A 17,900-nucleotide genomic window follows, 5' to 3' on the forward strand; every position below is an offset into this window, starting at 1 on the left:
TGTGTTTTTTTTTTCCATGTCAGCTTTATTTCAATTGACAAAAATGATTTTTTATTGTTTTCAGCTTTGCTAACAATAACAACGCTGTAATGCAGTTGCCTCAGAATGTATACATTTTTAATCAGCTGGTGTTTTGGTGAGTTTTAGTGGATGTATGAATCAGTTCTCAAGTTCACAAAAATGTCCTAGCAGAGGAACCACATATATATTTTTAAATATATATATTTTTAATAAAAATAATTTTAAAAATATATCTATTGTTTTATCATTTTAAACCTGAAAAAGGTTTGTGTGCGTGCGTGTGTGTGTAAAACAACTGCATGAAAGCTGGGCTTGTTATATTGTATTTGATAAAAATGCTACTGGATTTGGTATTATGTATCTACTGCAATGACATCATGCCCTTTGAAGTGTGGTTTAAGTGTCCAAATATGTTTTGAGGGCACAGTATGTAAATTGGCAGTGGCATCACAAGGACTTGTTAGTTTCCTGTCCTATTGAGCGAATGAGTCTTTTGTGAGTGTGTGTGTGAGATGAAGGATAAGGCCAAGTAACAGCGCAGGTGTTGGATAGATCTTTTTGTGTGGCAAAAGAATGAGAGAATTGTGTGTTTGTTACACACCTGAGTCTCTTCCCCCTCCCCCATCCTCCTCAATGCACCTGCTATACACACCTGTCCCCAATCTCCCTCTCTTCCCACATGGGAAACAATCAGAAGGATTATTTGAGATCTGACACCTAGATATAGTGGCCGTAGGAGCTTCTATTCTCAAGCAGCAATGGAGCAGAAAAGACTCCAAAAGTGGAGATTCAGCATCACGTAACTCTCATGAAACTCCCATGAGTCCTCCACTCTATTGGTTTCTCTGCTGTTCTTTGTTTGTTTGGCAATTTCAGGACTGAAAGTGACTTGAAAAGTAATCAGAGATGTCTTACAGTAATTAGTTGTCTTTGTAGCTGTGGCGGGGGCTTTGAATAGTCATGGAGGTTTTGTGTGCGGGATGGTTGGCTCCTTTTGTAGCCCGCTTCGGTCTGCCCTGCACTTGCCGCGGAGAGGGAGGGAAAAACGAGAGCGAGGGGCTGGAGGCAGCTGTCACTTAACATGTGAATGTTCGGGAGCAGCCTGGGGGTCTTTAGAAAGCTTTTTTATCCACCTCGTTTTCATTAGAAGCTGAGTTTGTGAGCCAAAAGAGGAGCTGGGGGAGGGGCTAGCACTGGGAGGGAAAGAGGGAGGTGAAGGGACTGCTCCTCTGTCTAAATGTCTGGCACAAGAGTTCACACAACAGGCTGCCGACTTACGGACCTGCCTTAACTCTACCAACATCACCAGATGGGGAATATGTCATATTTTGGACCTTGAAACACCACATTTAAGGAACTTTTCTAACAGCTGAATGCCCTATCCGTTGCCTCAGCAAGGAATTCCTCTATCGGAGTGTGCACAACAAAGGCAAGAGAGAGAGAGAGAATACCGCTGACGGGAGGGGGCAGCCGGAGGGAAAGGGGGACATTGTTTGCTTGTGGCTGTGGGCGACGGAAAAGCATGGGTCATCTTGCATAAAGTGTGTGTGTGTTTAAACCGGGATTTGTGAGTAAGTGAGGTCCTGTTTGAGCAAGTGAATGTGAAGGTTTCGCATGTTTATACGTCGGTCCCGCTGGAGAGGAAGGCCTCTCAAAGGATGCTGAGAGAAGACAGGTTTTTTGTTCTCCTGTTTGAATGATGACGGAGGAACTTGTGGAATTGTTCGGTTAGCCGTTTGTCCTGCTCTATGCACAGGGGTAAGTATGCACCACCGAGACCCCAACCGCCACAACCGCCACCGCTTTCAGCTCATGATGGGCTCATTCAAACTTTCTCACTGAAACCGCCAGCTGCTTTGGATGCAGGGAAATAGTGATGCTATCTGAATCACTTGAATTTCACTGAAGGGGATTTTGGCACAAATGTGGTATGGATAGAAACAGCTTGTAAGGATTTGGGTGTAATTAGTTTATTTGCTGCTGCTTGTGACTGCCTCTACTGTACTGTAAGTATCTGTTTTTTTCAGTTAGTACATTCATGTGATATATTCATCGGCAATTACCAAAACCCTCTACTAAATTTATAAGTAAAATAGCAGTCACACTTTAGATTAAGGTCCAATTCTCACTATTAACTAACTATTATCTGCAACTTTTGCCTCAATAAACGCTTAATTTCTGCTTATTAATAGTTAATAAGATAGTTGTTAAGTTTAGGTATTGTGTAGGATTAAGGGATGTAGAATATGGTCATGCAGAATAAGGCATTAATATGTGCTAATAAACAACCAATATCCTAGTAATATGCATGCTAATAAGCAACTAGTTAATAGTGAGAATTGGACCCTAAACTAAAGTGTTACCAAAATATAATTTGTTATTGATCCCTTAAATTTTTGTAGTATTAAAGGTTTAGATTCTATACCAACTATAAAATCAATTTGACTAAAAACAGTACATTAATTATGGAGTTTATACATATTTTCCAAGTATGCATTCATTTTGTATTTGTGAATTATCATCAAACACTCTTATCTTTCTAATGGGTGACCAGACAGCTCTCCTTGTTAATTAGACAGACCATTATCATGATTACTGCACAGACTCACCTAGACAGAGAGCGCTCGTTTATGATTATTAGGAAATCCATAAAAACACATAAGTACATCCCAAGAGAGCCAGCACTCTCACTGCTCTGGATACGAGTTAATCCACCAGCAGAACGTGGCATGACACCAGTATACACCGTCTGTCTGCCATATTGAGGTTGGATTAGGAAAGGGTATTGTCAGGGTGCTCTCTGACAGCGCCCACACCCATTGGTTTAATAGGTAAAGTGGAGCATTTCTGCCCCCTTTATTTATTTAACGTCATTAATTAGAATATGACAGAAGAATCTTTCAGTTTGAGCTGAGACTTAATTAATCTTGCTTCATGGATTGTTGATACACAAAGCTGTCCATCACAGGGGTTAATCTAGCTCACTGGGAGGTCAGTCTGTGACTGGCCTCATAAATCAATATCAAGAGGCTACACAGGGTGGTCTTAAATCAAAGACTACGTCATAGTTAGATTAAGTGGGAGGTTGGTTCAGATAAGCCTTGATAAACATGCAAAGGAGAATCAATCGGTGTCATTTATCACAAGCTTTAGATAGTTTCTGTCATTCATTCAGGCATTGACCTGGCACTGGTCACCATACTGGTTTGTTTTGGTGGTTGTGGATGTTAGTGTGCTGCTATAACAAAGTTTAACCAGCAAGACTTCTATGGTCACACAGCATCATCAGAAAAACATTGCTGGCCTTTTGAGAATACAGAGCCTCATTTAGATGTATAAGTTGGCATCACCTCTATTGAAATGTTCAGCACTGAGGTGTAGAACGTTGTGTCGCCTCTAACTCCATTGAAACAGCCATTGCGGGTGTTAGACACCATGCCATAATGCTTGTAAATCTATATATATTTCTACTTTCCCTCCCATCTTCCTTGTGTAAACCATCAAGGCTGGGCATGAGATGGATGGAATGAGCTAATATAATTAAGTTAATTTGAAGAAGACCATTTGTCAATGGTGATACTGTTCATATTGACTGCATATAGATTTTATGGCTTTATGTGATGAATGAAGAAAAATGGGTAACACTTTAGAATATTGTTCCATCATTAATGAATGACAGGAACAAATGAGTAATGCAATATTAACATTCTTGTGACTACTATTAACTAATAAGTAACTCTGATTAACAAATTAATGAATGCGATAGTTCACTATTAGCTAATCAGACCTACTTTTTTTCATACCTCCCAGAAGAATACTGTATACAGGTTTATAATTAATGTAAAAAATGCATAATATATAATTATCCTAAAGTGAATATCATGGTAACCTACTAGTAATGACTCAAATGTTACCAAATCCATCAGAAGGAATTGCTACCCAAAACCCTACAAAAACATCAAATACTTGCAATGACTTCAGTCATTATTAGGGAGTTATCATGCTTTTCACATACTGTTCCAAATAATTAATAATTCCTTTAGAAGGATGTAGTAACATTTGAGTCATTACTAGTAGGTTACTATGATCTTCACATTAGAATTAATTATACATTATGCATTATTCACATTATGAACCTGTAGTTCTTTGTAGTCCTCAGGGAGGTACGAAAATAGTAGTCAGTGATTAGCTAACAGTGAACTACCTCATTCAACTAAGCGCTATTACTTACTAATTCGTTAATCGGGGTTTCTTGTTAGTTAATAGTAGTATCTTAATTGTTTTAGCACAATCAATTTTTTTCAAAATATTTTTTATTGGTATTTAACAAGACAAAAAATAACTGTACATTTATTGAATAGAAAAAACTACAGATAGTCTCAAATGAAATCCTTCCTCCCAGCTCTCCCTCCCTCCATTCAACCTTCCAAATTAACATAAACCCAGTTACTCACTCCCTACATTCAAGGTAGGGGAAGAAGTAAAGAAAAAAAAGGCTCAATCAATTTTTATTCTTTGTCCAGAGCATCAGAATCATCATTACAGTATTTCCTGTCACGTGTTAGCAATGTCAGTTCACACATTATACAAGTTAATCCACCCTGCTAGAATGTGGGCTGATACTAAGTCTTCTGCTCCAGTGATCTAGAAACACTGAGTCTGTCCGGTGTCTGGAGCCAGTTCCCTCAGCACCCGTCATTAGCATGCAGTGAACCACAATGACCTGGACTGACCCAGATCACCTGTGCCAATTAACATACACTCTTATCTGCACTCAGTGGAGCTCTGTATTACCTACACAAACAAAACTGTCTAGCTTATTGTGCCTTGAATGTCCAGCTCAAAGGTCAAAATGTCATTGCATTCTTTAAAGCTTCACTATGTAACTTTTTTTGTTTTAAATAGTAGCTTGAAAAAGTAGCTACAACAACTGAATCTCAAACCAAAAAGAATTTGTAAACAAAAGAGAAAGCGGCAGTGTATAAATCACGAATCAACACAGTTTGCATCACTTCACATTTGCAGTGCATTGGCTAGGTTCACAAAACAATGTTATGTTTGTAACTATGCCAATCTTTAAACCAGTTTTTACTTTGGTCTATTTGCCTATAAATAGCCTTGTCAAGTTATAGGTTCCACCATTGTCTGATATTAACAGCAGTCATTATGTGTAATGTCAGCAATGCCAAACTGTAGCATTAATTTAAACCAATTGATTTCAACAAATCAGAACAACAACGGCATTTAATAAGATTACTTACTACTGCTCATAAGACATATTTTTCAGATATCCGTCTTTCAATGTTGGGAGAGTTTTGATGTTGTTACTGACATTTGCCCTGACAAGGTGATCTTTTGTTACCATGGGCGCAGTGGTGCACCAAGCCATTAAATTAATCTGCACAGAATAGCAGAGCCGAAGCACAACTCACGCAATGACCAAAACACTGTTTCTCCACAAGTAACTTAAGAGTTAGAGGGCTAAAAGTTACATAGAATAGCTTCAGAAAAGTTTATAAATTTGTTATGTATTTTTACTGAGAAAGAGACCATAGTAATCATATATAGACTCCTATAGTTTCAAAAGAGATCTCAACTATGAAGAGACACCAAAATCATAGATTTCAGTATCTACTCAATCCAATAGTGTCGATAGTGTTCGATAGTGTCTCTACAGAAATGTCTGTGCAGAGTAGACTGGTTCTGTGTCTACGTGTTCATCCCTGTCCTGCTCCACAGGCATGTGGTCTGTGTTTCCAAGTAAACCATGAACACGTGCACTAAAAAAAACACTGTTCATTCTTTTGTGGCAAAGAAATGAAGCAGCATTTCCATGCCTGTCATATTTGATCAGGAGCTAAATAGTTTCCCAGGGCCATCCCGGGGACAGTCTTGGCAGAGGACAGTGGCTGTGGCTGCCAGGAGGAACCGTGGGTATCCTGGAGGAGACTGCCCTCATAAACAGGCTTGTCACTTGCATTTGTATGGCTAGTACTAGCAATTTTGTGTTCATGTTGTAGTTCTCCAGCAGTAATCTGGCCCCTCTTGCTCAGGACAGAGCCTCAGTCAAGTGTTACCCTTTCTGCTGTATAAATAATGATGGTGGTGTTTGTTGGCGTGAAAGTGGTAAAAGACTGTCCTTTGTAGGACGGCAAGGAATCTAATTGAGATTTAAACTTGAGATTTAAGCTGGATGAATCTCTTTTGAAAACAGGAAGGAAACTGGAAACTAATACCATTTCCTTGAAGGGGTAGACGTGTTTTTACTGTTTAAGAAGAGTATCTTCTCACTTTGACCTTCCTTGTGTTATAGGTAGTTTAGGCAACGGCTGTATGTATGGCAAAGGGACCTGATTAACCTGTGGGTTGAAGAATCATGGGTAACCTCATTAGCAGACCTAGCTGTTTGGGACAAAAGTCCAAACAAGTTAAGTCAGATGAGAACGTCTTGAAAGAGTGCTACCAGCAACGGAGAGAATGGCCGCTCCCGGAGCCTCCTAAAGAAGAGAAAACGAAAGAGGATGTAGAAGATGTTCTTCGGCAAACTCCAACACCGGACAAGCAGAGGAGTTCCCCAGCCCCTACTGTCACCACTACCAGCACTCTGGACAATGCTTGGCGAAGCACTCCGTCCCCAGTAAAAACACCACGCAATGGGTCTTTGCCAAGAAGATCTAATATTCCAGAGTACAGAAGATCCCCCCTGAGTCAGTATGGATCCGTGGACAGAAGAGCCAGCCTGCAGAGAAGGGATTCTGGAAGTCCCTGGTCCTGGAAGCCTCTGAACACTCGAGAGGTTACTGAAGTCACAGAGGTGACAGAGACTATTGTGACAGAGATTGTGGAGGTGACAGAGTATCCTCCTGGGGGGAAAGGAGGTGACCCTATTGTCACCAGAACTGTTAGAGTCCTTACTGGAGCTGCTGAGGAACTTGCAGAGGTTATTCAATTTATAATAATGATAAAAAAACAAACTAAGGTTCTTCATCGAGTTTTCTTTTATTTTTTATCTTCATTTACCATTTTCATTTAACTGATTTTGGAGTCACTGTGTTCACCAGTTGTTAATTTTCCAATTAAATAAATTGTTGTGATTCACAGCTGCAGAGTGATGGTCAGTCAAGTTCAGACCAGGAATCGAGTGTAACTCAATGGAAGGTACAGTTCAATTATCTTTTCTTAAACTGTATTTTCTTTATGAATTAAGTTGAATTTTTAGCATATTGCTTGGTATTTTGTTAAGGATGGCAGAAGTGCTTTGGCTCTGAAAGATGAGTTCCGGGATCCGTTGACATTCCAGCAAAATCTGGAAACACTGATGACTTGGGTCTGTGAGATTGAGGAGCTGACAGCCAATCAAAAACCACCATCCTCAGAGTTCAAGGTAGTGAAAGCCCAACTGCAAGAACAGAAGGTATGTTCAAAAATCAGTTACTGCTAAATAAACAAACAAGGAAACAACACATACATTAATATACACTGCCCGGGCAAAAAAAAAGTCGCTGTTTGGATTTAAATAGGCAAATACTTAAGAGTCTGTGACTGGATCATTATTGCTGTGATTATTATGTTTCTAGCATGTTATATGTTTGGGAACAGTTCTTTTAACCATAATGATTGATAGAATTGATAGAGTGTGTAGTTTTTTTATTTCTTAAACCAGGTAGGAAGACGTATGATGGCCATATTCCAGGATGACAAAGCCAAGATTCATCAGGCTCAAATTGTGAAAGAATGGTTGGGAGGGAGCTTGAAGAATCGTTTTCACACATGAATTGGCACCTCTGAGTCCAGACCTCAATGTCATTGAAAGCCTTTGAGATGTGCAGGAGCAGACTTTACAGAGTGCTTGACTCTTGCATTGTCAATACAAGATCTTGACCAAAAATTGATGCACCTCTTGATGGAAATAAATGTTGTGATGTTATTTCCATCATTGTTTTTTTTTTATTTTTTATTTTTTTTTATCAAGATCTTATATTGATCAATGCAAGAGTCAAGCACTCTGTAAAGTCTCCTCCAGCACATCCTAAAGAATCCAAAAAGTGATTTTTTTTTTTATTTAATTTTATTTATTTATTTTGTCTGGGCAGTGTATATGAATAGTAAAAATAGACTAACCTATTTTAAAAGTCTTGTAATTCCTCATCTTTAAACTTTTCCTGGGTTGAGAAGCCTGCTGCATAAGTTCATGCTTATAACAAGCCTCTAAATGCCTTTGTGTATATTATAGGAAGGGAGGGGAAAAACAAGTCATTCACCTCGTAATTTGACATAGCCATCATTGTTAGCTTAATGAGTGAGGTGAAACATGCCTGAAAGTCCACAATGCTCTTCTGATACATGATACAAGCATTTGGCTTAAGTGCCACAAAGAGAGAACAAGGTGCATTATAAAGCTTGTAGATTTTCAGAAGTAGCAATGCCTCATACAAAGCATCTTCAAAGACAAAAATAATGGTTTTGGGATGGAATGTTCTACAACATTCTGTAAGTTTCTTCAATAGTCTGTAGGCCTACAGAGATCAACACATTTATGTAAGCCACTTAAAAAGTATATGTCCAAAGTAGAATATGTCCAGAATTTGCCAAAGGGCATGTACAATGTCCAGTGCTAAGGTACTCTGGGACCAGGATTGCTTGCAAGCCCTTGGCTTTGAAGGAAACAAATCATTTTTCCAAACATTTCTTGTCCTGCAGCTCTTACAGCGCCTCCTAGAAGACAGAAGACCCAGTATAGAGACTGTGATACAGGAGGGTCCACACCTGGCAGAAGGGCTTCAGGGAAATGACAGTGAAAAGACCAAAGTGCAGCTCTCACAGCTCAAACTCAAGTGGGAGGCTCTACTTCAGGGCGCCAACAGCAGGTTAGTCTGGTCCACAATGCAGCCTACCTTGGTCCAGAACTACCCACTTAGATGGGATGGGATTGACATATAAAACAACCAACCAGAACATTATTTTTTATTATGTTTTGGTTGGGTAAATCTGACAGCAGAGAGAATACACAGGTATGCTCAAGAATATGGGTAATATTGCTTGAGACTCTGATTACATCAGAATCATCGATTTACCATTATATATACAGTATATTTATTCTCATTGCTAATTAACACTCACAAAATGAGGAACACGTTCAGAGAGGCGACCTAAATATAGCAGACTTACCTCTGTCCCATCCCTCCACCACCCCAATTCCTCACTCTGGATTGTTCCTATCCCATCCAGGGATATGGGGGGAGTACTCTGGGTTCGGGCCAAATTCCGAGCTCGGAGCCCTTCCCTCGGTGTGAACTCATGAAATAATACTGCCACATATAGAAAGCAGTGAAGGAATGCAAGTTGTTTTGACAGACACCGGATTCTGGAGGTCATTCTGCCAAGGGCTCAGCTATTCCAAGAGAGGACAGACAGACTTCAGCAATGGCTCATATCTGTAGATCAGGACTTAGCCGAGCTCCGCTCTGCCGAGAGAGGGATGCTCCATCTGCAAGAAGCCACAGGACAGGCCAAGGTTAGCAAAACATTGCAAAATATTTTGTTTTTCATGAATAAATTTGCATATTATACAATGTCTATGTGAAAAGAAATAACATTTCTCTATCATCTTTTAGGCAGTCATGGAAGAGATCAAATCTAAGAGTATTGACCTGGGGAAACTTCAACAATGTGCTCATGAGCTCATGGAAGAGATTTCAGGTGGCGTTTCCTCTGTTTCTCTTTATATTTCATTGAATAAACTTCATACAATACCCACAAGAACATTTTTCAAACATGTTTTCACATGCTTTTCTAAAGAGGAGGAAACCCAGCTGGTGCAGGAGCGAGTAGACAGTCTGCGTATCAGGTACTCAGTGATGAGTTTGGGTAGTGCTGATGTCCTGCAGAGGCTGGAACAGGCTCTAGAGGCGTCCAGTCGATGTACCTCCAGTCAGGAAGACCTTCACCTGTGGCTGGGTCGTATTGAGAGAGAGCTGCTGGTTCCTGCTGCCCAGAGTCAGACTGGGGACACAGTCTTGTGTTCTGCTGAGAGGCAGAAGGTAAGAGACACATGGATAATTGCTTTGTCCTTTATTTGGCCATGTCATAATCTAATCACATACACAAGACATCGTTCTGGACCACTGTGGCCAGTGTAGTGCAGCATTGGGTGTTGTGGTTTAAAGCTAAGGGCTGACAGTGACAACCAGAATGTTCATCTAAATTCAGGTTGCTTGAAGTGTACTGTAAGTCATTTTGGATAAAAGCAGCTGCTAAATGAACCTGTTTTTCTTTAATCAGTTGGAACAGGCTGTTGAGAAAGAGTTGGCTTGGTTTAGAGACACCTCACTGGCACTGGAGGAGCTCAGAGCCATTAATCTAGACCCAGACGTCATTGCATCCCAGCTCAATGAGCAGAAAGTGAGTTTTAGCACATTTACAAAGATTTTCTCTGTATATATTCTAGAAATGTTGTAAAATTCCTCCAAATGATTTTAATGATGTCTGTTGTTCTGCAGATACTTGCTGTAGAGATTCTGCAACATAAGTTTAACATTGAGAAAATGGTCAAGATTTTGGAACTCCTGCAGACATACACTGAAGATGGGGAGACACTGGGACTCCAGGTAAGATACTGTTCATTCTTATTCACTTTTTAAATATTTCAACACAAGGACAAAAAAAAATACTACTCTGTGTTAACATCTATCTTTTTTGTCTCCAAAGTCATCCCTAGGTACCTTACAGGAGCAGTGTCAGGTCACTACTGCCACTAATTCCCATGTTGTGCTTCAGCTGGAGCATGCTCAGTCGCTCTTGTGTCAGTTCTCAGAGAGCTATGCTGAAGTGTTACCATGGTTACAGGAAACCAAAGCCCTTATTGGCCAGTTTACCCTGAACACCATCAGCTACGAGGCTTTCCGAGAACAACAGGACCTCTTACAGGTACTAAACAACCTGCATCTTCAGAGCAAGGCATTAACAATAGATGCCTATGTTTGTGCAGGTTCAAGCTTAAACACATTGGAATGCTCACACTGTTCATTTAAAAATTATTTAACTTTGTAATGTTAGTTAGTAGTTTCAGATACAAAGATCAACATTTGGTCATGGTGCTCCATTACTTCCCAACAGGGCATCAGGGAGTCCATAGCAGAGCATAAGCCGCTGATAGCACGGCTGATCATGCTGGCCCAGCGTCTATCAGATTTGAATACAGCTCAGGGACAGGAGTTCTGCCAGAAAGCCAGAGACGCTGAAGAGCAGCATCTCTCCATCAGAGACAGGGTTCGAGAAGCTGCTGGAGTTCTGGAGGAATCTCTACCCCGATATACACAGGTGACATACTTGTACATGTACTCATACATGTAGACTTTTATGTTAGCTACATTCATGCATTTTGGCAGACACTTTTATCCAGAGTGACTGATTTCAGTCAAAGTATACATTTTATCAGTTCTTGCTTTCCCTGGGAGTCAAACCTATGACCTTGACATTGCTAGTGCCTGCCCTACTGTCTGAGCTATAGGAATGCCATCATAAGCTAATGTAACCTGTTTTCCAGAAGCCATATATTGCTAAAGAGGTATAGAAAGACATCATTGCCACATTTTAGCCATATAAATGTTAGCTCACTCCTTACAATCTATATGCCCTTGTCAGCTGAATGAGAGGATGACTCTGATTGGAGAGAGACTTGAGCGTCTGTGTAGTCACCTGCAGGCCTCAATGGCCCTTCAAGGCCTCACTCCACGAATTCAGGAGCAGCTACAGGACAACAAGCACACACTGTCTGAGCTCTCCAAATTGGATCTGGACCTCAGCAGTGTGAGGACACAGGCTCAGGAGCTCCTGACCAACACAGGGGCTGTTGGGGACAGTTCCATTGGCACAGGTACCTCATCTCCTGGTACATACAGCATTAAATGATACACATTATGAAGCATCTCATAAGCACTATTGTTTCAAAAGCATGGTCTGTCTATGATAATCTTGGTAAATCCCCTTCCAATTTCAGCTATTCAAGAGCGGGTTTGCAGTCTAACAAGCCACTGGGAGGAGGCTCAAAGAAAAGCTCAGGAGAAGGAGAAGTGGCTTCTCAATCTCCTTGATCTGGCAGTCAGGTTCTGGAATGATGTGAGTGACATGACAGCTGGACTGAATGATGCCCAACAAGCTGTTCTGGACCTCAATTCCAGTCGAACAGATTCAGAAACCATCCGACAGAGCCTGGAGACCATGCAGGTAGGGTACAAAAATAATACTGTAGTCAATGTTTCCCTACACAGCTCCAGGCTGGTCCAGGTTGGACTTTGCTGATTTGGTGCTGGTCCAGATGATAAACCAGAAAAGCTGAAAAAGCTGGTGAAGCTGGTTGACCAGTGTAATCTTGCTAGTTTTGCTATAGCAGCATTTAGTGTAACTGCTCCTACTCAACCCACTCCGAGCGGGATTAAATGGATGTCTCTGGCATTGGAAGGCGGGCGCACTAACAAAGACGCTAAAGACCACAGTCTCTAGAGTCAATCACTAGAGGCCAGGGGAGTGAGGTTTACACGCACAGCTATTACTGGCCCATGTTACACTCACCCCCATAAACCTCACTCCCATCCGGGTCATGGCACCAAATGTAATCGGCCCTACTTGACCCACTAAACACCTAGCGCACCTCTTGAGGCCAGAGGAGGGAGGTTTACATGCACAGCTGTTACTAGCCCACGTTATGTTAGCAGTACATTGCATGTGTGGGACTAGCTTCCAAAAGGGTCTTTAAGGATGTTCCCCTTGTCTCCTGAAATTCTTTAAAGAGTTTTGAAGAAACTCTTTGCCTCATACCATCAAAATTTTCTTATCCTGCCTTCTCAGACTCTCAGGGAAGACATTGATTCTCTGCAAGGTGACCTGGACACACTAGGAATTCTGGGAATGGAACTCATGTCAGCTTGTGGTGAGACAGACAAACCAGAGGTCACCAAATGTTTGGATGAGGTTTGTATTTATAACTGAAATGATACTAAACCCCATAGAATTGTTGTACATAATACAGTTAATTATTCTCCGCAGCTTTATGGCACATGGAACAATCTCAGTAAGATCTGGACAAATTGCAACAGTAAGTTAGAAGAATGTTTACGAATGGCGCACCATTATCAGGAGAGCATGCAGGTGAGTTAGCCACAATAAACAAGTCTCAATTCTTTTCAAGACATTCATAATGAATGCTGTACTTAGAAAACATTTAAATAATCTCAAAGGATGGTCTGTCCATCTGTTTTTCTATCTTGTCTTCTCCGGCGGTGGTAGGTCTCTGTCTACAGTTGTAGTATTTCAGTATTCATGAATCTATGTGGTTGTAGTGACGAGTTTCTGACAGACTGGCCAATTTCCTGCCAATTGGCAGGAATTTTTGATGCCCTTTTGAGAAAGACCAAAGCTAGCAATAGAGAATTTGGATTAAAGTCAGTTTATTTCAGTGAATATTCTTGTTGGTTGTGCTGTCTTTGAGACATTAGCTATGTTTCCATCGACCTATTTTATGCATATTTTTATGGAAGCTTGTTTCCGCCACTGAATAAAAAATAGAAAAGGTAATTGTGACTTTTTATTTCGCAATTCTGACTTTTTTCTCAGAATTGCGTGATATAAACTCGCAATTGTGAGTTATAAAGTCCAAATTGCAAGATATAAACTCACAATTGCAAGTTTTAAAGTCAGAATTGTGTGATATAAAGTTGCAATTGAGAGTTATAAAGTCAGAATTGTGAGATATAAAGTTGAAATTCTGAGATAAAAGTCAGTCTTTTTTCCCCCTCAGAATTGGACTTTATAACTCGCAATTGCGACTTTATATCTCACAGTTCTGGGAAAAGAAGTCAGAATTGCGAGATATAAACTCGCAATTGCAAGAAAAAAGTCAAAATTGCAAGAAAAAAAGTCAATTGTGGGATAAAAAGTCGCAATTATCTTTTACATTTTTTTATTCTGTGGCTGAAACAAACTTCCATACATTTTGGCATATCAAATAAAAAACTACTGGATGGAAACGCCAAAATGCGCATAAATTCTAAAAATGCGTGTAAAATTTTTTGAGTCTGATACATTTTTTATCTAACATGCGCATAAACTACAATGGAAAAACATTTATTGAATAAATTCCTCGATGCACATCAAAACAATTGTTTTTATCTTTTCTTTGTGATATTTAATGCCAGTTTATCAGGAAGTGATGTTTTTATTCTGTTCGACTCACTGGATGGAAACGCTGTTTTATTTGCAAATGTTTTATGCGATATTCCAATTTTTGAGCATAAGTTAAATTCGCAACTTTGGATTGAAACATAGCTGGTGAAAGAAAGTGAAAAAAAGTGCATTTAAAAATATTCTTATTTCAGAGTGGGTAAAGAGAACATTACAAAAGTAGGTTTAAAAATAATACCTTCTTTTGAAGGGACTGTTTGAGTGGCTGAAGTCTGTGGAGTTAAAATCCACTGAGGAGTTCTCCGTGGGATCTGACCTGGGATCAGTTAAAGAGCAGCTATGTGACCTGAAGGTGAGACCAAACAAACAATTTACCTTTAGAAGCTGAAAATGTGTCACAAATGAATGATCAATTACGTTAGAGCTTTTGTGATGATGTCATCACCTCTCCTGTCAGGAATTTAAGCGGGAGCTCTATCAGAAGAAGATTGAGATAGAGAGTCTGAACCATCGCTTTGTGTGTCGTCTTTCCCCGGGTACTGAGAGGCCTGGGTCCATCTCTCCACTGTGTGACTTCCGTCAGCGGTGGGACAACCTGGAGTCAGTGACTGTGAGCAGACAGGTAAGACCTTTGCAAACTGAATAATATTATTGTTTCATCATAACGATACTTCAACGGCACAATGTGTTTTTGAGCAGCACCAGTTGGAGTGTGCACTGCTGGGCTTGGGTCAGTTCCAGAACACTCTTGATGAGTTGCACGCCTGGCTCTCCCACACGGCTGACCTACTGCAGGCCTCTCAGCCAATCAGCATTGACCTGCAGACCTGTGAGATAGAGCTAGCCAAACACAAGGTACAACCACAAACTTTAAGGCCCGGTTTCACAGACAGGGCTTAGCCTAAGCCAGGATTAGGCCTTAGTTCAATTAGAGTATTTAAGTAACTTTTATAAACATACACAAGAAAAAAACATTACTGGTGTGCATCTTGAGACAAAACAATGGATCTGACATATTTTAAGATATGTCAGTGCAAGTTGCTTTCAGTTAAAACAGCTCAAACATGCATTTTAGTTTAGGACTAGCTTAAGCTTTGTCTGTGAAACCGGGGGAAGTGTCTGTGGCATGTTTTTATTGTTGACGATGTTGAGTCCCCTCTTTTGCAGGGATTTATGCTATAATTTCAGAATGATATAAGAATGTACTGCTTACTTTATGCTGCATAGTATCTAACACATGGCTGCTACTTTTAAAAAAAATACTATGTGAAACAGTATATCGTACAGCATAGAGTAAAAATTGTAGAATGAAAATTGTATTTGTATTTATTAGGCAGCCAAAAGAGTGATTTGGTAATGATTCTAGCTATCTAACAAATCTATCTAATGAAACTATTGCGTGTGGGATCAGATCTTGAGTTCTTCAGTTCAAAATAATGAAAAACAGTGTGTTTTTTATTAAATTTAGTTGAGTTAAAAGTAGTGAAGTAAATGTTTCCCAGAATAAATGATCTGTTTTGATAATAATTCTGCTAAAAAAGTACAGTAACAAAGTAGAAATATTAATTACTGTCCACTGTAATAAGTCATTACTATACTGGCTACTTTGAAAAAAAATATTCAGTTGTAGGTAATATGCTGTTCCGAACATACAAGTATCGATCGTTGATTGACTCACTGTTGTGTGCATCTAGGTTCTGCGGAATGATGTGATGTCCCATGTGCACACGGTAGACTCTCTGAACCAGGCCGGCAGAAACCTGATGGAGTCTGGGGCGGGAGACAGTTCACATATCCTGCAGACTCGTCTGGAACAGCTGAATGAACGCTGGGAATTTGTGCGCTGCGAGACAGAGCGCAGACAGCTAGAGCTGGAAAATAACCTCAGTCAGGTGACCACAAACACCAGCAAATAAACCTGATTACACAATTATTCTTAAGTCTTAAGTTTAGTCAGTCTCAGTCCGGTTGTGCTCATATATTTACATTCCACATGCTGTATATATACATTAAGTGAGTGTGTGTGTGTGTGTGTGTGTGTGTGTGTGTGTGTGTGTATATATATATATATCGCATCTAACATAAAAGTTTGTTTACATAATAGTAAACAAAATTTTGTTTAATATATGTGTGTATATACACACATATATTATGTGTATATATATATATATGTTTACATTATTATATAGTGTTTACATATACACATACACACACATATAATAATACAGATAATATATATATATGTATATATAATGTAAACACTTTTATGTTAGATGCGATTAATCTCAATTAATATATATATATATATATATATGTATATATATATATATATATATATACACACACACACACATACATGCACACACACACTCAAGGTAGAAGTTCAAGCTCAGGCAGAACTTTTAGATAATTCATTGCCGATTTGCAGTGTATTTTAAACTCAACAATTATAACTGGATTTCAGGTTCAAGACGTCACCATGGAGATCCAGGATCTCCTGCAGTGGCTGGAACACACAGACCTGAGGCTGTCATCCAGTAAGACAGTGTGGGGTATGCCGGACTCTGCCAGCGAGAGACTAAACACTCATTTGGTAATAATGACTTTAATTGTGCTTGCTGAATTTTTGGAGTCTCAACCCTGTAAACTGTGTTTATAAAACATGACTATAATGAAGCATGGCTGGTTTCTGTCTTGTGCTACAGGAGTTGTGTAATGAGATGGATTCTAAAATGCACGCCTACACAAATGTTCGCAACGCCATCCACAGGATGCTGGAGGGCAGTGAGGTGGCCCGGGGCTCCAGCACGGAGCACAGCTTATGTATACTGGAGCAGAAATGGAGCTCTGTCTACGCTAAAATGCAAGAAAGAAAGGTGATGACATTCTGCATAATTATAGCTATATCTACAGACTTTACAACATAGTAAATATACGCTGCCCGGCCAAAAAAAAGTGACTGATTGGATTTAAATAGGCAAATGCTTAAGAATCTATGACTGGATCATTATTACAGTGATTATTATGTTTCTAGCATGTTATATGTTTGGGAACAGTTCTTTTAACCATAATTGATGGAGTTTGTAGCTTTTCATTTCTTAAACATCCATGTAGGAAGACATCATGGCCATATTCCAGGATAACAAAGCCAAGATTCATCAGGCTCAAACTATGAAAGAATGGTTGGGAGGGAGCATGAAGAATCATTTTCACACATGAATGGACACCAGACCTTAAATTAATTGAAAGTTTTTGGGATGTGCTGGAGGAGACTTTACAAAGTGCTCTATTCTTGCATTGTCAAAACAAGATCTTGATCAAAAATTGATGCACCTCTTGATGAAATAAATGTTGTGATGTTTTTTTCCATCAAGAGGTGCATTTTTGGTCAAGATCTTATATTGACAATGCAAGAATCGAGCACTTTGTAAAGTCTACTAAGTAACAAAAATGTTTTTAATGTTTTTTGTTGTTTTAGGCAAAGTTAACAGAGGGACTTGGTCTTGCAAAGGAGTTTAACAGTAACGTCCAAGACCTGCTGACCAAAATGGCCAAGTGTGAGGAGACTATAAACACTCTACCTGCGCCCAGCTTCATCCTGGACACCATCTGCTCACAGCTTCAGGATCACAGGGTATGTGCATCTGCACTGGATTTGTGTATGCATGTGTTGGTGTATGTGTTTGTGTGATTTACTCATC

General features: G+C 39.7%; 1 protein-coding gene across 1 annotated transcript in view; it reads left to right on the forward strand.

The window, feature by feature from the left end:
* The first annotated feature begins 1,058 nt into the window (after nt 1-1,058).
* macf1b (microtubule actin crosslinking factor 1b) overlaps nt 1,059-17,900 on the forward strand; it is a 33,626-nt gene continuing 16,784 nt past the window's right edge. The window contains exons 1-23 of the mRNA XM_051864247.1: nt 1,059-1,779; nt 6,335-6,961; nt 7,123-7,179; nt 7,265-7,435; nt 8,722-8,888; nt 9,376-9,535; nt 9,636-9,720; nt 9,820-10,061; nt 10,303-10,422; nt 10,521-10,628; nt 10,729-10,947; nt 11,137-11,340; nt 11,665-11,896; nt 12,020-12,246; nt 12,868-12,990; nt 13,066-13,167; nt 14,450-14,551; nt 14,657-14,821; nt 14,899-15,054; nt 15,894-16,091; nt 16,664-16,792; nt 16,905-17,075; nt 17,678-17,833. Of these exons, the coding sequence (XP_051720207.1) occupies nt 6,398-6,961; nt 7,123-7,179; nt 7,265-7,435; nt 8,722-8,888; nt 9,376-9,535; nt 9,636-9,720; nt 9,820-10,061; nt 10,303-10,422; nt 10,521-10,628; nt 10,729-10,947; nt 11,137-11,340; nt 11,665-11,896; nt 12,020-12,246; nt 12,868-12,990; nt 13,066-13,167; nt 14,450-14,551; nt 14,657-14,821; nt 14,899-15,054; nt 15,894-16,091; nt 16,664-16,792; nt 16,905-17,075; nt 17,678-17,833 (3,858 nt within the window). The 5' untranslated portion in view covers nt 1,059-1,779; nt 6,335-6,397. The remainder of the gene's footprint in view (nt 1,780-6,334; nt 6,962-7,122; nt 7,180-7,264; nt 7,436-8,721; nt 8,889-9,375; nt 9,536-9,635; nt 9,721-9,819; nt 10,062-10,302; nt 10,423-10,520; nt 10,629-10,728; nt 10,948-11,136; nt 11,341-11,664; nt 11,897-12,019; nt 12,247-12,867; nt 12,991-13,065; nt 13,168-14,449; nt 14,552-14,656; nt 14,822-14,898; nt 15,055-15,893; nt 16,092-16,663; nt 16,793-16,904; nt 17,076-17,677; nt 17,834-17,900) is intronic.

Source organism: Ctenopharyngodon idella, chromosome 16 (assembly GCF_019924925.1).
Source record: "Ctenopharyngodon idella isolate HZGC_01 chromosome 16, HZGC01, whole genome shotgun sequence".
Lineage (NCBI taxonomy): Eukaryota > Metazoa > Chordata > Actinopteri > Cypriniformes > Xenocyprididae > Ctenopharyngodon > Ctenopharyngodon idella.